This window comes from Panthera leo, chromosome A2 (genome assembly GCF_018350215.1).
Source record: "Panthera leo isolate Ple1 chromosome A2, P.leo_Ple1_pat1.1, whole genome shotgun sequence".
Classification (NCBI taxonomy): domain Eukaryota; kingdom Metazoa; phylum Chordata; class Mammalia; order Carnivora; family Felidae; genus Panthera; species Panthera leo.
In genome coordinates, this window is record NC_056680.1 from 100,078,343 (window position 1) to 100,098,658 (window position 20,316).

Below are 20,316 nucleotides of genomic sequence, written 5' to 3' on the forward strand. Positions count from 1 at the left end.
TGACAGTCTTGGTGTAATTTCCCCTCTCCAGAACATTTGGCTGTGCCTAGAAAACTGAAGATGTGCATACTTTATTTCTAGGTTGCCCAGGACAAGTCCTTGTTTCCACCTGTTACTCTGACATCCCTTCCAGACATATCTTAGAGAAATTCTTGAAGTACTTGTATATTTCAGCATTCATTATTTTCAGTAGTGAAAATTTGGAAATAATGAAAATATCCATCAGTATTAGAATGGGTCAATAACTGAAATATTATTCAGCAGTTAAAGTGAATCCATCGGGGCTACATATTTCAACATAGAAAATTTCCCAAGGACAGGGAGTGATAAAGCAAGCTGCAGAGGGATTTATAGAATGTGATCCAAATTATGAAAATATTTTGAACACATGTCAGAAGTTTAGTTTTCCTGGGAAGGAGAGAGGGAAAGGAATTTGAAAATAGTTCAAGATATAATAAACAAGTAATAATTCAAGTCAAATTGTAATGTTTGAAAGCAACTACTGAAATAAAGAAAAATGCAAAGTTCTGTCACCTTACAACCTTTTTATAATAAGCAACACCCTTCTATTATCTAGCATCAGTTTTTAAGTTCATGAATTTAGCTGCCACTATGCCTGATGTATAATTTTACACTTTTTTCAGCTCTTCCTTTGAGAATTTAATTTCTGCTGTGCCATGTTAACTCTTTAAAAATATGTGCCATGAGGCTTAAAACCATAACAACATAACTAACTAATTTTGGAACTCATTTGATTTTGTGTTTGCTGGAATTTGTATTTCTATGGAAACAAAAGTAGACCAAAGACTACACAATAGATAAGACTGTTTCAAACAAAGAACAAAGCTCTATCCCTAAGGGCACTTATAGTCTATAAGCCCCAGTGACAGAAAACAGCACACAGCAAGCAGCGTGGGAAGGAGATCCCAGACTGGGTGGGGAGGTGGGAAACAAGACAGTTTCTGGAAATAGGTGGGTTTTCTGGATAATTTTCAAGAAGAATGCAAAGGACCAGCTCATTGATGGAATGCTCCTCTATATGTCAAAGTTTATGAGGAAAAAGTCATAAGGACTAGTGTGGGCAATAAGACAAAGGAAGCAGTGAGGAGGGACATTTGAAAGAGTGGACAAAAGGGCCCATGTGGACAGAGCTGGACACCTTGGGAAGTAGTGAGTGCCTTCCCTTAGCAGAGAGGCAGGTTATGTGGCATACAGCTGGGAGAATGTGGTCAAAGCCATAGGGAAGGGCATGTTCAGTTAAGATCTAGGCAGATGAGGGTGCCTGGGTGGCTCAGTTGGTTGAAAGTCCAACTTTGGCTCAGGTCATGATCTCACAGTTAGTGGGTTCGAGCTCTGCATTGGGCTTTGTGCTGACAGCTCAGAGCCTGGAGTCTGCTTCAGATTCTGTGGTTCACTCTCTCTCTGCTCCTCCCCCACTCATGCTCTGTGTTTCTTTCTCTCAAGAATAAATAAACAATAAAAATTTTTTAAAAAGATCTATGTGGTTGCTCTAGTTTAAATGGAAGGGATAAATGGAGAAAAGCCCTCCCTGGAGCAAAAGAAGGTGCATTTTATTAATGGAGGCAGAGTTCTGTGATGGCATATATGTAGAAGGAAAAGACTAGAATGGAACTGCCAATTTTGTGAATGAGTATGAGGTCAATGCTCTGAGAAGGGGACAGAGGACATGTGAGGAAGGTGGCAAAGGTATTGGCACGGTAGCAGATGGGATCAGAACAAAGAACTTAATAGGCGAGGATTACAAACTCTGTGACAAAAAAATATCTACAGCTTAGTATAATGGCAAAATAGCCACCATAACATCTTTTCTGAAAGACCAACTATATGTATGGGATATTGGGTTGAAATTGTTTCCTTGGTTTCAATACTGTTATGCAAATCATAATAAAATAGTATTAAAACATTTTACATATCCTCTTCAATGTGGAATCATCAGGTATCTCTTGGGTCATTCAGAGTTGAAATGTATTCATGGGGTTCTTACATGATACTTTCTACTAGAAGTACCAGGGAGTTGGTAATGATTCCTTGATTTGTCTTGCTTCCTGCAAAATCTGTTCATTGTGGGCACCCATGTCCATTAAATTCAACTGAAGTATACTCCTCAGTAAAAAGAAATAAACTGCTGATATAAAAAACAACCCAGTCGATTTCCAGAATTGTCATGCTGGGTATAAAAACCTTGACAGAAAAAGAGTACACACTGCATAAGCTTGTTTATATAAAAGCCTAGAAAATGTACACTAAACTAGAGTGACAAAAATCAGATCAGGAGCTAAGAGGCAAGGGAAGGATATTGTGCAAAGAGGCATGAGGAAATTTGGGCGTGGCAGAATGTTCTGTATCCTAACTGTGTTGGTGGTTTCATGAATGTGTACATCTATCAAAACTCATAGAATTCTGTACTTTAAGTAGATGCAATTTTTTACTTAAATTATACCTAATTAACTTCTTTTAGAAAGTCAACTACATAATCATTTCAAAATGAAAAGCTTAAAAATTCAACAAAAAAAAATGTAATGGAAATAGATTAGATGAGGAATTTTTCCAATGGTCTGATCAAGAGTCAAGTTCTGCCTCCCACATAGTGGCAATTGGAAACGTTGAAACTTAGCATATTGTTCTTTGAGGGTCTAATAAGCACTTTGGTTGCTGGAAGTGTTTGGAAAGCAGCATCTCCTGAGAAGTGGCTTGTTCATAGAGCTTCCATCTGAACAAACAAGCTGAAATCACAGGATGCTAAGCAAGAGCAGGGTCATTGGGACACTTGATCATTTTCTGGTTTCCCCCAAAAATGGACAAATAGTCCTGTGTCAAGTCTACTGCCAAGATCCTGTGTCCTGAGTTGGGCAGGAGCTCTCAGCCAAGACAATGTGTCTAGAAGGAGTATGAACCTCCTGAGCCTACACAACTGGCCAAAGAGATGCCTCCCCTGCAACTTCTATAGTCAGCAACTAGCAACTCATTATCTCAATTCAAGTGTTCTCTCCAGCACATGCTAGAATCTTCTATTTTGGGTTCAGTGGTAAGGACTGTTTACACTATGGCACAGACAGACGTAGGCAGTTAGCCAGGTACCCCTGAACATTTCCCTTTCATGCAAAAAAGATGCTCAGGGTAAGCACTCCCCCTAACTCCCCTGGGGACTGAAATCACCATCTCCAACCTGGGCTGAGCTCTCTCTATCTACCCCCAATGCCCAAGGAAAAGAGACCAGAAACAATAGCAGCTTTGGAGGAGGGATGTTGCTTAACTGTTTCAAGGCAGCTCTGATTGAGAAAATCTTAAAACACAGTTTCTATTTTCCCCTTTCAAGATAACCTCATAGGGTTAACTGTGAAGACCTCAGGGCCTTTGCATGGCATTACATTTTCAACTATAAAATGAGGATAATATAGTACCTATGTCATAATATTGTTGCAAAATAAAATAAATAAAATAATGAATAAAATAAAAGATGTAAGTAAAGTACTCAGAACAATGGCTAAGACAGAGAGCATTCAAGACATGATAACTATTATTTAGATAAAATAGTTTATGTCTCATGCTGAAAACAACAGTTATAAGAATAACTTACAAGTTATTATCTTAAAGTTAATATTTAAGAGAATTAACTTACAGAATAGTTATATAAATATAACAGAAAAATATAATAAAAAATATATAAATATAATATAAAAATAAAATATAAATAGAATTTAAGTTATTAACTTATAAGAATAATGTTAGGAAAAAGATTGGGAGAAGGGACAAAAGGGCAAAACAGTCTCTGAAACAAGGCTGAGATTTTTTGCAACCTATAGAAAACAGCTATATGAAATGCTTAGTATAAGGGACACATGTGCCTTGCCCTCTTCTCAAGAAATCAAAGAAAATCAGTATTTGTAGGAAAATCGATTTTTAACACTTAACAAATCAACCACTTTTTCTCTAGGAGTTTTCTTCTTGAGGAATACTCTGAAGAGGGATTTTATTTTGATTGCTTTGCCTTGTGTTTTCCCAAGCAGAAAGGAAAGGATCTCATACACAGCTGAGCAATCAGCAAAGAAAAGCATCGACATAGCTAATCAGACCAATCAAATGGCACTCATTGATATGTGGGAGAAACTGTTGGGTGACTGAAGGTTGCAGGTGATTTTACATTGGGTGGGCTTGCTAACACCTAAGAAACAAGGACATAATGAAAAAATTAGAAGTCTATGAACTCTGCTTGAGTAGCATAATATTGCCGTAGGTGACATACTGAGTCAAAATGTTTCTGCAGATGTTAAATGGGGAAAAAACCCAACTTAGTACAAATACTGCAGACCACAAGTTGACCACAAATTGAATATAAGTCAGCAGTGTTCGTGATCCCAGGATGTATAAACAGGAGACTGAAGTGTATAACTGGAAAGTAATTCTTCCCAAATTTTCAGCATTGTCTAGCAATAAAGTTAGGAATGCAATTCCAGAGCAGGAACTCTGGTACTTTCCCAGTTTATCTGGTGTAAACTATCAAGGAAGTGGAGAGACTTCGGAAAGATTCTCTTAGCTATTTCCAAGGTGGATTCTTTTTCCTTTATCTTTCTGACCCAGTATCTATCCTCACAGAATTTATAATTAAGGTATCAATATTATGATTGGAAATATATATATATAACCCACTCCTCAAGTACCTACCAGGCGATCTTGAATTTTATCTTCAAGTGTGGGATCACTCAACAGTAGAATGGGCTCGCTGGATGATTCCCCAGATATCAAACGAAGTTTGGCTTCATTGACGACAGTGGAAAGTCCAATGGTGATAAACAATATTCCTGCAGTTCTGGCGTCTTCAGAAATACTCTTGACATCTGGATTCTTTGGATGGTCAATGCCATCAGTCATCAGCAAAGCCACTTTCACACCATCTTTACGCCCTTCTCTCTTAAGCAAACTAGTGGCATTAGAGATTGCATAATAGGAGAAGGTGCCTTGCCCAATGAAATTCATAGATTTGACCCTCTGCTTAAAAGTCTGCAGATCCTTCCAAGAAGAAAAAGGTGGATCAATTTGGACAGAGGTGCTAAACTGAAGTGCTGCCAGTTTGATATCATATTTCAAGGAGCGAACCGGGGCCAGTTGGAAAACCTTGTCACTCAAGCTATACACAAAATCTTTCTGTTTATCAAAGAGAACAATTTTAGAACTTTCAGAGCTGTCCACAATGAAGACCACATCTATGAAGCAAGTAGAGTCTGAAATAGAACAAACAGGTTAGGCAAAATATTTGTTCCTAATCAGGAAACCACTTTGCCTAAGGAAAGCCCTGAGGTGGTGGGATGTGTGTTGTTTTGGAGAGGAGAGGGGAGTGCGAAAGAGAGGTGCCTTGGAGATGGGGCTTAAGTTGTGAAGAACTACATCTCTTTCCAAATCTAGAAATTCTTTGCCTCTTAAAATCATGCAAATAAAAAGCAAACAAATAAAATACCATGTATATTGAGCATCTCCTCAAAGTAAAAGCCGCTTAGAAATCCAGCAAATATTGGGCAAAGCTGTCTAGACGTAAACAACACTCTGCCTAAATCTGAGGTTCTATGTCACATTCATGAGGCTTCATCTTGTTCGGATAGTTGGTTTGGGGATTTTTTTTTTTTTTTAGATTTTTTGAAATCCAGGGAGAAAACAACTATACACATCACTTTAGCAATAAGGGGGAATCTTAAAAACAGAGAACTTGAGCTTGAATTCTAGCTCTGCATCTTACTAGTTCATTTGTCTATGGCCTGAGATATGCCATTTAGTCTCTCTGGGCCACTATTTCTTTATGAGAGTGGCACTTTCTGTCATTACTATTTTATAAAGCTACTGTGAGGCTCAAATGAGATAATGAATGTACAAGGGCTCTAAAACATCTAAAGTTTTTATAAGTATCCTTTGTATGTATACAAGGTATATTATTATCACAACATAATTATATTAAAATAGAATATTACATATGTTTTTATATATGTATGGTTTGATATTTATATCAAGTGTTATTCAGAAAAAAATATTCAGGCTAAAACTAATCATTAAAAAAAAACTTTTTTTTTTTTTTTTTTTACCCTGGAAGTTATTTTTCTTTGCAAGTAAATTGGACTTTGATCCTTTCTTTCTTTGTCCATGTATTGTTTGACTCATAAAAGCTGGCAAAAGCAGGAGATAGAAGACGAAATGTCTGTTCCACATCATGGCAGGTGGTGAAAGGTCATCTGTCTTGTAGCACCTTTAATAGAAAAATCAGTTATAAATACTTTGGTAAAATAAAATGTTTGCTATTTTTTAATTTCAAGCCAGCAGAATTGAAAACCAGCATGTGACAAGAGAAAAGGGTTTTCATTCATATTTCCAGAAAAACATCTACACTGAGATTTTAGAAGATTTTAATTGAAATAAATCGTGGCACCACAAGCCAACACTTATTACTGAATATTTTATATAGTCAAAGAATTACAGCCACGTAATCTGAATTTCCCATTTTATTATGGGAAGCAGAGAGTGGGAAAAGCCATTTGAAAACACTTCAGTCCCACTCTGTATGATGACCATGGTTCAAGCATAGGGTCTGTTTTGACATTTCCACATTCTTCAAGGTGATATCAGATTGCTACATGGTTGTTTCATTATAACTAATTCCTGATGATCTCAATATTTTTACAGGGTTGTAGAGAACCACCATCATTCCAGTCTTAATAATACATGCACAACTTTAGTGACTTCAAAAGGCTAGTCAAAAATGAAATTGCCCTTGTATTCCCATAGAACATCATTTCTCTTTTATGCTCTTGCTTGGAAACTTCATCTACAACAGAGTTCCAAGCTGGACTACAGATGCATATCCAATGAATCAAAAGAGTATGAGAACAAAAATAGCAGATTTGCTCAGCAACATTGTTCTTCCAGTGAAGAACTAATGGACAGAAATAAGACTTGATATCAGAACACACTTCCTCTGAACATTCCTGTAAAACTATTTTTCTGGGTCAATTAACAATGAAAACCCTAATCCTGTATTAAATCTTCAGCCATCTTCATCCCTCAATATGCCCAGCTATCCGCTGGATGACTTTTAAACCCACAGGCTTCCCTGGCAAGAGAAGACTCACATGTAGCTAGCTCAGTATACTGGAGAAGGAACAAAAAGGCTTTTTTGAAACAATGTTCTGCATGGTTTGGAAATGCTCTCCTTCTTAAACTATACTGACTTCAGAAGTTCTGGAAAAGGAAATCACATTTTCCTTCACTTTGCCTTCAGGGAATGGGAACCAGGAAATCATGAGCATGATTTTTCCAGGCTCAAATAGGGGGTGGAAATATATGCAAAGGTAGTGAGGAATGGAATGGATCACTGACTTCTTTCATATATGCCAGATAGAGAAACCCAAAAAGGAATCAAAGCTGTTGGGTTGAGGATGAACCAATGGATGGCTCCATATCATAATCTGATCCTCAAGTAATATCGCCTAGCAGGAAGTTTATTAAGCTGACTCTGTATCAGTCTGGCCAAGCTTCTCTTTGGCAAGTGCATCAAGTGCAATTGGCCAGATGTCAACAGTTTTCAGATCAGGTATGTTAAGATGTGAAGACAGCTGAATGTTTAAAAAAGAAGAAGAACAAGAAGTTTCCTGAGGAAATAAAACACATAAAGGACATCCTTCCCTCAAGTAATCCCTTGTTAACCAAAGAAGAATACAGAAGGAAGTACAAGTTTAACTGAAGACTAACGTAAAATAAGGCTGTGTAGCAAAACACAGCTGCTATTGCATTTTCAGGGGGGCAGGCCAGGGGAATAACACCATGTCCCTGGTGTGACATATGACCTTTCCCTTTCATTGAGCCCATTATTATAAGAAGCGTCTCAGAAGTTATAGGAATAAGAGACTGAGGATTTAATTTCACTGAAAATAAGAGGATTTTACAAGCTACATGATCAATACAACTCTTCAAAAAAATCTAAAGAAGATGATTCCCATGCAGGACCCTGAGCAGAAAACCACTTTCTTCTCATTTGTTGGCCTCATTTTGGGCTTTGGAAATGCTGTCTTTAAATAAAGACTTGTCTTCCCTAAAACTAAGCACTTACTCATACAGTTGTGTGTGTGTGTTTTTACTTGTTTTGTTTGTTTGTTTGCTTGTTTGTTTGTTTTTCTTTTGTTTTTTTTTTGGGGGGGGGGTTTGTCATATAACCATGAATTCGCACCTGAAGCTTTTTCTATACAATAGTCACCGTCACAACGTCTTCACTAGCAACAATCACAATGTCTCATATTTTATTACTATCTCCTCTGTTACTTTTTATCCAGCTCTCCCAAAGCAGTCTTGCTATTCCTCTCTCTTTACTAGAATTAGCCTGAGGATACCCTTATACGTTTGGTTTCTAGTTCCACAGCCTTTCTGAAATCTCTTTCTTTTTTATTAGTTTGGCATAGTAAGAGACACTCATTTTTAATCATTTTTGCCATGTTTTATTTTGCCTCAGTTTTCAATAATTCTTACATTTTGCTCATTTAGACATCATATACAAGCAAAATAGGCTTCAGGGGGGAAATGCCATTAAATAAAAGTTAAATAAAAGAAATTTATAAATTCAGATAAAAGAATAAAAGATATAAATAAATAAAATAAAAGTTAAATAAAAGAAATTAAGTAAAGAAAGAAAAATGAAAGAAATAAAAGAAATAAAAACCTCTGTGTTTACTATAAGTGGCATTCTATAAATGCAGAGACAAAGATTATCTTTAACCAAATGCTATATATTTGCCTTTTTTGCCTAAAATTTATTTTGGGTAAATATCAGCATCAATAAATCCAAGAGACTTTATATTTTATGATGTTTTAAAACCAAAATTCTTTCAGCAGAGTTTACCAATTGTATTCACAGTGTTTGCATAGCATTTATTTCACATAAAGATAAAATTATCAAATGAGCACTTTATTCAGATTGCCAAACTAACCAAGGTATAAAACATTCTGTAGTTAATACTGAGTTATAAAATATGTTCCAAATTAAGGAAAAGAGATCCCAAAAGATATTAACATCATTGCAATGCTATGTAGTAGCCTGTGAATTAAAAATCAATTTTCAAATAATTTTGACATAAATTTTAAATGTCTACATTTTAACAATTATTTATATTTTTCTAATAATTAATTTCAAGTAACGGCAGAGGATAGAAAATTTTTCTATCAGCTATTATTTTCAGCTTTCTTCACATAATAAGTATGCACACCTTTCAGTCTTCCACAGTGCCTAGGTGGTCTTCTCTGATTTCAAGTGATTAAAATAAAACAGTTATGTCTTACCTTATAAAGTTTGTCAAACTGGAATTAAAGACTGATTAAGCAAATGCCAACAGCAAGGACCATTGTTGGGGATGGAGTTAGCTATTTGATATTGTTCTGTTCTGTGGAAATAAAAATTATCTTTGCTTTTGGAACTTTTGCAATCTTTTATTTGTGTTTATTAGCCTAAGTTAAAGCAAGAGTGGTCAGGCATTTGGCCAGGGTGCAAGATCTGGGTGGGATCAGTAAGTAATTTAAAGGAACAGTGTCCTCTTGGAACAAGCCTATGTTCTCCAAACTTATAAAAATAACTTGAGCAGATTTTCTACATTTTCGGCATTTATTGACAGCCTGCCTTTGTGTCTCATACCATATCCTCCTTCTATTTCTACATTTCTTTGCCTGGGGTGTGCTCTGTGTGATACTAGTTCCTAACTGCTCTGTGAGGGAGTGTAAATGACAACAGACTCAGATGCAAAACTGGTTTTTCAAGAGAGGCAATGGATTGAAATTATTGAAGCTGAATGAAGAGTATAGAGAAGTTCCTTATTCTAGCCTTTCTATGTCTGTGATTTTTGAAATTTTTCATACTACCATTGGTATTATATACAGTGAAAGAGTGATCTGAATTTAGTTCTGGTTTTGTCTCTAATATGGGGACCTCAGTTTCCCATTTATGAAATGAGGGAGTGAATTTAATTATTTATCAAGATCCTTCCAAAGTATAACACAAGAGCTAGGTTTACAGTGGTCATATTCTGAGCTCTCTGTTCCAGAAAGGTAGTCACTGAAGTGGCTCCGTTCTCTTTTTTCCTGTTTTCTACCTTCTGGTTACAACCCATATTAAGATGTTTATCAGTGCAAAACATACTGCCACGAAGCCACTCGACTCCTAGACAAGTAACAGACAGGCTTCTCAAGGAACTGCCTCACAGAGAGTAGCAAGATGATCAGAGATAGCAACACAAATCTTCACGTTATAATTATTTAAAAGTAGCCTTCTTAGGAAGGCATTTTGACATTTACAGATACACTTATTGTAACATAATAGCTTCTACTACATGAACATTTTACCAGGTGTGACGCACTGCGCACTGCGCTAAATGCTTCATTCACATTGTGGCATTTAGCCCTCCCAAAGCATCACCACCTACGGTACAGTAAGTATTGTAAGAATTCATTTTGCAGATGAGGATGTTGAGGCAGAGAAGAGTGTGGTAAGACTTTCTCACTGTCATACTAATGCTAGAGAATGCCACAACAGGATCTTAACTCAGATGTATCTGAACCCTGAGCCTCACTTACAACAACTAACGCATTATTAAATTACGTGTCTGGGTAAACGTTCATGTTTTCATGGTTTCTGCACCACAAAGCAGTTTTTGAGGAACCGAGGAAATTTTGTGAGGCTTTGGTAATAGAAAAACAGTGGGTAACTGTGCAGAAGTACAAATGGAATTTCCCAGGAAGCAACCATGTATATACCTTAAATAACCTGTGGATGTTTGCCACACTTATCACTTTTGTGAGATGAGAATCGTGGGACAAGGAAGTGGCTTTTTTTCAGGTCAACTCCTTTTTTTCTGGGGTAAAGTACCAACTTGCAGAATAATAATAAGACCTCTAAGAAGCAACCAGGCAACTCCTGGAGGGGAGAAATGGACTAAAGCCCTCCTGCTTCGGAACTGTTCTGACTAAAGTTGGTGACAGGTTGGAGTCCGGCCTGCTCATCGTTTTCCTTTCATCCCCCAAGGTCAAATAGGGTAACCCACACCCAGGGTTTGCCACCTTTCATTCCCAGGTGTGGCAATCAGCACTACATTGGTTGATTGGGTAGATGACTCTGAAGAAAATCTTCTGTCCACTTACATGAAAAGGCTAGTTACATAAGGCAATTGGTTTTACGTACGGAGAAGCAAAATGGCGTGGGTGAAGAATGCAGTCTTAATCCTAATGGGTGGTCTTCAATTAGTGTGTAATTGGACATACACAGTCCAAATAAGGGAACATGGAGAATGATGATGACTAGAAAAGGCAACTTGGAGTCCATGACCTTCTGACAGTTGTTCTGTAGCAAAGACCTTTTTTTTTTTTTAATTTTCATTATGCTTTTATTATTGCTTATAGGGGTGCTACCTCCTTTATACACCCACTAGACAACATCTACCTTAATATCTCTAATTTTTCTGTTACAGTGCACAGTGTAGCAAAGTCTTCATAGAAGAAAGAAGCACACTATTTTTGCTATTATTACTGTAATGGCCTAGAATAAGCACTCAAGAAATATTTATTGAGTGATTACTCGAACTAATTTTTTCGTGTTTATCAATCACTTGAGAACTGTGATACAATAGCTTGTTCTCTTCCAGAGCTTTACTAGACAAGGAATCTTGTTGCATCTTTTTCAAAAATGTTTAATACTCTACCACGGTAGAATCTATGTTGGCTTTATTTGTTTTGGTACCAGTGCCGAGATGTCCATTTCAGTAGTGATGGTATTTGGGGTCCTAGAAACATTTAAAAGGAATCAAAGTCTGGGATGACTTGTGTATATTGGAAGGTTTTATCTGCTTGAGGTTACAGAAATAATGAAAAGGCTAAGTAACAGATCAGATCAAACTTGTATTGAAGTTATACATCTGGACCAAGACCAAGCTATAGCATAATGTTTCACAGTCTTCTCCCAATTTCCCTGACCTTTCACAGCGCTGATCTAGAGTAGAAAAGAACATTATCAACTGAGAATGGAGAAGCCAAAGACTTTTTTGCCCAATTTGGAGTTATCTGTAATCATTAGAGGTCCCCTTCTATTATTTTTCCGTATAAAATCTTGAGATAGTAGAGTTGGGTTTTTTTGGGGTTTTTTGTTGTTGTTGTTGTTGTTGTTTTGTTTTGTTTTGTTTTTTTTTTTTTTGCCCCAAAGCTCTGAAGCTTCTGGGATTCACCATCTTTCTTGGCTCTAAGGGTATGACTTGAACATTCTCTCATGTCATTCATCTGTAAATTAGAGGGACACCAAAATGGATTTGGTTCTGTTTATCAACTAAGGAAAGGATTAAAAATATTCAAAGACAACAAGGAAGTGAAAATTATCATTGGTAATAAAACATAGGCAATGTGTCATTGCTTCAGTATGGAGCAGTGTGACTACAGCGCACCTCCCCTCACCAAATGCTGATCGAGTTGACTCTTCTGCATTCTCTTTACTCACTTACAGTTTGTATTGTTTGTTCCCTGATATATCTGGATTGTTTGTCATTTGGTCTTCAGCTTGAGTAATCATGTCACAAATGTAACCCACAGTGCCCTAGACCACCGTGACAGCATAAATTCCCACTGTCCCAATCTCAATTGCTAAAATCTTTCTTTAAAATTTTCCTTCAATATTGATATTTTCTCTTTGCATTTATTCTTTACTAAGATCAAATTAATTCATGCCAAAAAACCAGAGTGCTCTCTGGAAAAATTTAAAATTTTCCTGTCTGATAAATGTCTTAAAGTGCTTAGGTCTTGTGGTACCATAGGTTTGAATGTTCAGGTTTTTTTTATTTTTGTTTGTTTTTTCAAAATTATTCCCTTCAGTTAGTGGATAGGGCAGTATTAACTTTTTCATGCAGAGTGCACTAAAAAAGAAAGATCAGATCTATTTAAGCCTTGCCCAAACTCTTGTTTTAATGGAGAAAATATTTTCTATTTTTCATTTAGTTGATTTTACTTTCAGGTATTAGAAAGTATTATACTAGGATGCCTGGGTGGCTTAGTCGGTTAAGTGTCTGACTTCGGCTCAGGTCATGATCTCGTGGTTCATGAGTTCAAGCCCTTCATCGGGCTCTGTGCTGACAGCTCAGAGCCTGGAACCTGCTTTGAATTCTGTCTCTCTCGCTCTCTCTCGCTCTCTCAAAAATAAATAAACATTAAAAAAATTTTTTTAATGTTGTACTGTATTGGGGTGAATTATTTAATTTCCCACTAGATGGTATTGGAGCTTTTCTTGTATGAGGGGCAAAGAAGAGCATCGAATATCAGAACTGAAAGGAAACTTAGACACAACTTCTATTTGACTTTTCCATTTCACAGATGATAAACTAGAGGTAGGTGTTGTGACCCATCCAAAGGTCCTAGCATGAGTCGGTGAGGGAATAGAGTTTAGATCTTTGTGTGGTAGCTGGCCATCTTTCTTTAATCCTGAAGCCCTCAGGATTGCTTGGCCTTTGTACCATCCAGGTTTGTGCCACAGCAGGAGAAAAAGGATGCTGGTCTATGGCCAACAATATATGTTTGAAAAATATGGATTTACTTTAGGGGCCAATGGCTCAGGACAAATTATCATGAGCTAAATTCTTGCATGTAATGAGTCTCACATCTCACTATGTATGCCTGGACTATCAAAGGCAATGAACACCAGTCCTTGAAGAACTGTCTCCTCTGGGTTTGGGTAGGTTCGCCTGAGAAGCTGGGGATTATTACAAAGATTTCAGTGACCAACTGTGCATATTATTGATTCCTAATCAAAATACATCCAGTAATATAAGAAGACATCATCATCTGTATGTGTAAGTTTCAGAAACTCAACATTGATCTGGATGTTGTGGTCAGTCCTTTTGGGATTTAATAAGAATATCCCCCAAAAGGAAGTTTGTAAAATAATTCAAATTTCTGGAACTAAAATGCTTTAAGAACATTAAGTAACATTATGCCACATTATACCAACCCATGACAACTCTGGTTTACAGAATATTGTCCCTATTTGAAGTAATAGAGTCAACTGTTTGCATTACATCTAAATTATGTAGTTTCTCCTATATAGTTTCTGTCCTTTTAAATTCTGCAACAAGAGTAGATTATTCGTGGACAAAGTTTACAGCAAAAGAGACCTGAGGTGAGTTAACATTTTTACTATTTTAGGATATGAAAAATATTTTAATAAAATAACACTCTACACAAGTATAAGGTGTATATTATAGTCATTATTTATTATTTATATCCAGAACTATAGATTCTGAAATTACACATGTATAATTTTTTAGGGAGAAAGCTTTTTTACTTAAAAAGTTCAGAAGCCAGTACACTAAGTGTCAGGACTTAAATAATGAAGCACTTTAAGTGCAAGGATTCTTTGATTTGAAGGTGTTCAGAGCAGATGGGCCAATGTGGAAAACAGATCACCAAGATTTGGGGATTTAGTGAGGCTTGAGAGGAATTTGCAGGGAGGGGAAAACTTAGTAACCAGAGAAGTGAGAAGAGAGTCTTTTGAGTAGATGAAGCACCATGATGAGCAATGGTAGGGAGATGGGGTTCCGCCCAGCAGGCCAAGGGATTGCTGTGGAAATTGGCAGCACACGTGTGTTTCTGGAGCAGCACAATTTCCAAGAACTGGCTACAGAGTGGGGACAAGCAGTCTGGAGAGCAGAAGCCAAGAAGGTGTTCCTGGCAAGTTGTCTAGCTGAGTGCTGCAAGTGTCAGCCCTGTTGAACCACCCTGGGAGGTTAGTACTATTTTATCATTCTCATTTTATAGATGGGGAAATTGAGGAACAACGGCATCTTGCAACTAGCTCAAGATCACATATGCAATTTCTAGAGTCCAGAATTAAAAACCAGGTGTGAGAGTCCACACAGCAAATCACAATGCAATGCTTCCTCCTACTTGCACAATGTGGCCTCTTTTCTCCCTCTCCTTGTACAGTTTGGTCTCTCAGACCTCAGGTCGATTTCTTGGCTGTTCAGAATGATTTGATAATTATCCATCTGTGTTCCAGGGATCAGGCAATCATAGGGTCCCCCTACTACTCTGCCATCTTAACTTCTCTCTTTATATAATTTTTAATGTAATTTTTACTTAATTATATATTTTCCATTATGTTAATTGACCAAATTCGGAAATGCCAAATACACAAATTAGGACTGACCCTGGGTCTTGAGGGACTATTGATTGAAAAAAAAGATATTTGGGCACCACCTTGTGGGGCTTTGTGGAAAGACACAGTGTGAGAGTCCGCTTGCCTACTCTCATTAACAGATTAAAATTCTTAATTGCTTACGATGCTGAATGGGTAGAATGTAAATTGCTTTCTATAAAATTTTCTGGGTAAGGAAATAAGAGAGTAAGTCAAAGAGATGGCAAAATTACTTTTATGTATGAATCAAGAAACTAACATCTGATGAAATTCCAAGCGTATTTATTTAACAAACATTAACTCACATACAGTTCCTAGTATATGTGAGGCATTGGGTAAAAAATAAATAAGACCTAGTCACTTCAGCTCAGTAAAAGAGATAAGGAAGTAAAAGGCAGTGGCAAATTTTACCAAAAAAATATTTTTTAAGTAATCAAAAGACAAATGCTAGTTAATGATACCATGCTGATGTGTTTGGAAGCAAAATACACTGTTACCCACAACTTAGTCTGAAATGCATCAGATAAAAAGAAGATGGATAAAACCATGTGTAGATGGATAGATATATGATGGAGCAAATATGTCCGTTATTGATCACATGTTAATCATGGAATCTAGATGGTGGGTAGTGAGTTTACTGTGTAATTCTGTCAACTTTTCTGTATGTTTGAAAATTTTCATTAAAAAATATTTAGTTAAAAAAAAACAGGTAATGACAATACAGTACGATAATATCTATAAAAGAGACCTGAGAAGAAGGCACCCGGTCCACACTGTGACACAGAAGTTGGAAGTCCAGGGAGCAGAAGATAAATAGACATTTCTCTGATGCCATGTTACAGGGTTTAGGCTTTATCTTGAAAGCAACAAGGAGCCACTGAATAGTTTTAAGCAGAGGAGAGACATGATCACATTTTCATTTTAGGAAAATCACTCTACTGGCTATGTGAAGAATTAATTGGAGGGAAGCAAACCTGGAGACTGAGAGACCTATAAGGAAACTTAGCAAAATACCAGTGAAAGATAAGACTCTCAAATACCAGCAGCAGAGATGGAAAGAAGTGAACAATTCTGAGAAATACTTAGGAAACAGAACCAAAGAGCTTACTACCTAATTGGCTTAGGAAAGGAAAGGAAATGAAAAAGCACAGCGTCCAGTAGTTTGCTGAAGAGGATTTAGCAACTGGCTCTCTGAAAAAAAGTGTGTATACATATGTACACAAGTTTATGTAAGCTTATTATAAATGTTACTGATATAAGGAGTATATAGTGTATTTATAGGTGTTATTTACAAATAATAACAAGATATACAAATTTCTGCATTATGAATTCCATATAGCAAATTGATTCTCATAGAATGCTTTCATTTATTTTTGCCAAATTCTTGTATCCTTAGTCAACCTCTGGTTGCAATTGATGCCTGACTATAGTTCTAACAGGGATGTTGACTGATATTTCCATTTTCTTTAGCAAATATTCCCCTTCTTTCATTTTTCTATGGTACTTATGTTAGTGTATAACTGTTGGTATCTCTTTCCTCCCACTATTCACACCTCCCCATAGGAGAAGGAGTTAGATTTATCCTGAATGATGGGCACGATAGTCTAACACACATTCGTCCAAGTTTCCTGTATCAACATCCATCATCACAAAATAATGTTCTAATAGCCTGAGCATTTGCCTAATTTATATACCATGTGTGAATGCTTCTAATGATACATAGTCCATTCCTTTTACAGTATTACACATGTAATATAGAGGATCATACCCCATACTAGAAAAGTGTATTTTTCTCAAGACTTTTACTGCCCGACAACTGTCAGAATAACCACAATGCAAATGGCCCTTCCAGAGGCATGTAATGCATAACCTGCAGAACTATAGGTTTCAGCCCTGTGTAACAACACACTTTTCATGCAATTAATATTTTGGTATAAAAAGTATAAATTTGTTTGCAATTTATTATATGTTTTTTCAATTTTATTATTTTATTATTTATTTATTTATTGAGAGAGAGAGAGAGAGAGAGAGACAGAGAGTGCATGTGGATGAGTGGGGTGAGGGGCAGAGAGAGAGAGAGAGAGAGAGAATCTCAAGCAGGCTCCAAACTTAGAGCAGAGACCAATGCAGAGCTTGATCCTACAACCCTGGGATTATGACCTGAGCCAAAGTCATGAGTCAGATGCTCAACCAACTCAGCCACCCGGGTGCCCCTATTATATTTTATCATTTGTATTAACTTATTAAAAACTTGAAATTTTGGATGCATACTGTTTTTTTGCTCATTTGATTCCATTTGAATATCACCAATCTGTTGAATATGCAGGACTCCATAGGATGCATTATAGAATAACTTTATTTTACTTCCCACCGTCCTTTTGTTTCTATTTTTGAGGCCAGGATATATATATGATATATACATACATATGTGTATATATATGCATACATATGTATATATATACATGTATATATATATATCATATATATATATATATATTTTTTTTTTTTTCCTTTTTGCCACTTGGATCACAGGTTGGTGCCCTAAGTCTTTGGGTCAGTCTTTTATATAAAAATCATTTCTTTCACATTTAATTATAAACACTATCTTCTTCCCATAATCAAAATATCTATTCCCATATAGTAGTCCAAACTCTGAGCTTGAAGATTCTCCTATCCTCAGCAGGGATTCACTTCAAGCTGGGAGCCTGCAATAGGAAAAGTGGCATAGTCAACTCTCCCACTTCCCCACTTTGTGTCTGTCTGTCTTTCACATGCTCACGAAGAGCAGGTAGACCAGCAGGAAAGAGCTACTTCACTGCCTTGCGGTGGTTTTGGAAGGTACTAAAGTGATCTCTTTCTCCACTGTGGAGTTCTCCCTCATTCTTTGGGAGACTGCGTCACTGGGGATCTCTCATCCCAAGTTCTTTTAAAGCCAGCTAGGTCTCTTCTGTGGGGGTGGGGGTGGGGGTGGAACTCCCCCTCCTCTCACCCAGCCTATTCCCAAAGGAACACCTCCAGTGTCTCTCAGCTGAGGTCACCTTACTCCCACCAGAAAGCCCTCTTATTGACTGTGTTGTGCTGCCTCTCTTGCCCTTGTGGCCCTCATCCTGTCCACGGGGTACACGCAGGCATCGTTTATCCTGACAAACTCCAAGAATGAAAGTTCTTTCCAACAGATTCTCCTCTCACCTCTCAGCCTTCAGAACAACCAAGCTGGCCTTTAGAGTTTTCAGGCATGGCTCAGACAACAGACCATCATGTTCTCTACCTGTGTCTCTGTTCCAGCTTGCACAGATCAAGCCCTCCATGGACAACAGCACTCTCAGATCTCTCCTAGGGAATTAGGAGTAAGACTTTCCGGACATGAATTTCTCCAAAGAAATCTCTCTCAGATTCTTCAGTTTCAAGTCCCTTTCAGGAGGGTTTGGGGTCTTTAGTCTACAAAATCTACAGTGGTAGCATCTCACTTTGGAATGTGGGAGCAATCATCACCTATTATTCTGTCCCAGTCTAGTGGGGCTTTAGCTAGTTACTAGAAATGACAAATTCATTTTTAACATCTTATTACTCAAACAAACATGTTGTATGAGCATGGATAAATCCTGAAACAGAAACAGAGAAATGAAAACAGTTGTGCATGGTGGGAATATATGAATTTCAAGACATTTCCTTCAATACTGTTTTCACAATATTTTAAAATTTTTGAGTTGGAATGGAAGCATTCATATAGTTGTGTAATTTTTCATCATGCATTCCTTTTATCATGATTTAATAAATAATGAGGGGAACAATGATGACTTTAACGTATCCCACCCTCAAGGAATTCATAAACTATATAAATATATTGCAATATAATAGGTAATAGAATTATTACAGTATATAATTGTGTGTGTGTGTGTGTGTGTGTGTGTGTGTGTGTGAAGAGCCAGAGGATCTAACCTAGGCACAGTAGACAAGGTGCTAAGGAGTTTGGAAAGATAGACATTACTTCCAGCTATGGGAGACTTCAAAGAGGAACTGAGTGATATATTTTGTGGGATGAATAGAATTTAATTTTTCTAATTCTTGGAGAAGGACATGCCAGAAAAAAAAAAAAAAAAGGAACAAAGGCGTATTCCTGGGCGGTGGATTGTGGAATTCCTCAGTTCTTGTCTTCTCAAAGAAAAGAATTCGGTTGAGAGACCAGATAGAGAGATAGAGAGTTAAAGTAGCAAAGGTCTTCTATGTAGCAGAAATACACTCCAAAGACAGAGGAGAGGGCTGACCCAAAGGTAGGGGTGCAGCATGCTGAGTTTCTCATTGTGTTCTTTTATGGGGTTTATTTGGTCTCCTCCCTCTCATCTTATTATTATCACTCCATCTTGGGTCTGCCTTGGTTTCCTCCCCTCCGACCTTTCTGGTAAGTCTGTGTTAGTCATCTTCCCATGAGTGTAAGCATAACCCACGTTGGGGGCCCAAACCACATTGCACATGGTATTATAATGTTATCATTACCGCCTCAGAATTACTAGTGCACATGGTCTTTCATAAGTGTGCATGCTCTGAAGTTGGGGAAGTCCCTGTAGCCAGTATCTTCTGCTTATCAGTCTGTGCTAGGCCAAAAAAGGGGTTGGTCTAAGGGAACTGGGGCAGCCTCTTGGCAGAGATGGGGTAGTCCCTGGCATTTGTCCCTCTGTTATCTTCCTTTCTCCCCTTCTGCTCATGTGTATCTAACTGCTTACGCTAGCAGGCATGTTACAGGAAAAGTGCTATATAAAAATAATTAGGCACAATTCAGTAGGGCTAGAGCTACTAGCTCTAAGAGATCAAATGGGAAAAACATATTGGGCCAGAATGGGGACAACTTCATGGTGATAATGTTCCTTTTAATATCTCAGAAGCTTTCATGCATGTTACATGGAAAGGAGTATCCACTATTATATGTAATTTGTTAACATTTAAATCATTAGTACATATTTTACTTCATTTATACAACTCACATATTGAAAATACATGAATTTAATAAGCTAGATTTCCTCAAACTCGTAAACATTGCAAACTGAATACTTCTTCACAAGTATACAGTAGCAGATATTTCTTTAATGTTTTTCACAAGAAGAAAAAATACACTCCAT

At 37.1% G+C, this 20,316-nt stretch overlaps 1 protein-coding gene across 1 annotated transcript in view; it reads right to left on the reverse strand.

The window, feature by feature from the left end:
- The window catches only part of COL28A1 (collagen type XXVIII alpha 1 chain), a 174,579-nt gene extending 164,952 nt beyond the window's left edge, over positions 1-9,627 (reverse strand). The window contains exons 1-3 of the mRNA XM_042918489.1: positions 9,328-9,627; positions 6,090-6,250; positions 4,684-5,240 (exon numbers count right to left, since the gene is read on the reverse strand). Coding sequence (XP_042774423.1) covers positions 4,684-5,240; positions 6,090-6,216 — 684 coding nt within the window. The 5' untranslated portion in view covers positions 6,217-6,250; positions 9,328-9,627. The remainder of the gene's footprint in view (positions 1-4,683; positions 5,241-6,089; positions 6,251-9,327) is intronic.
- Positions 9,628-20,316: the final 10,689 nt, after the last annotated feature.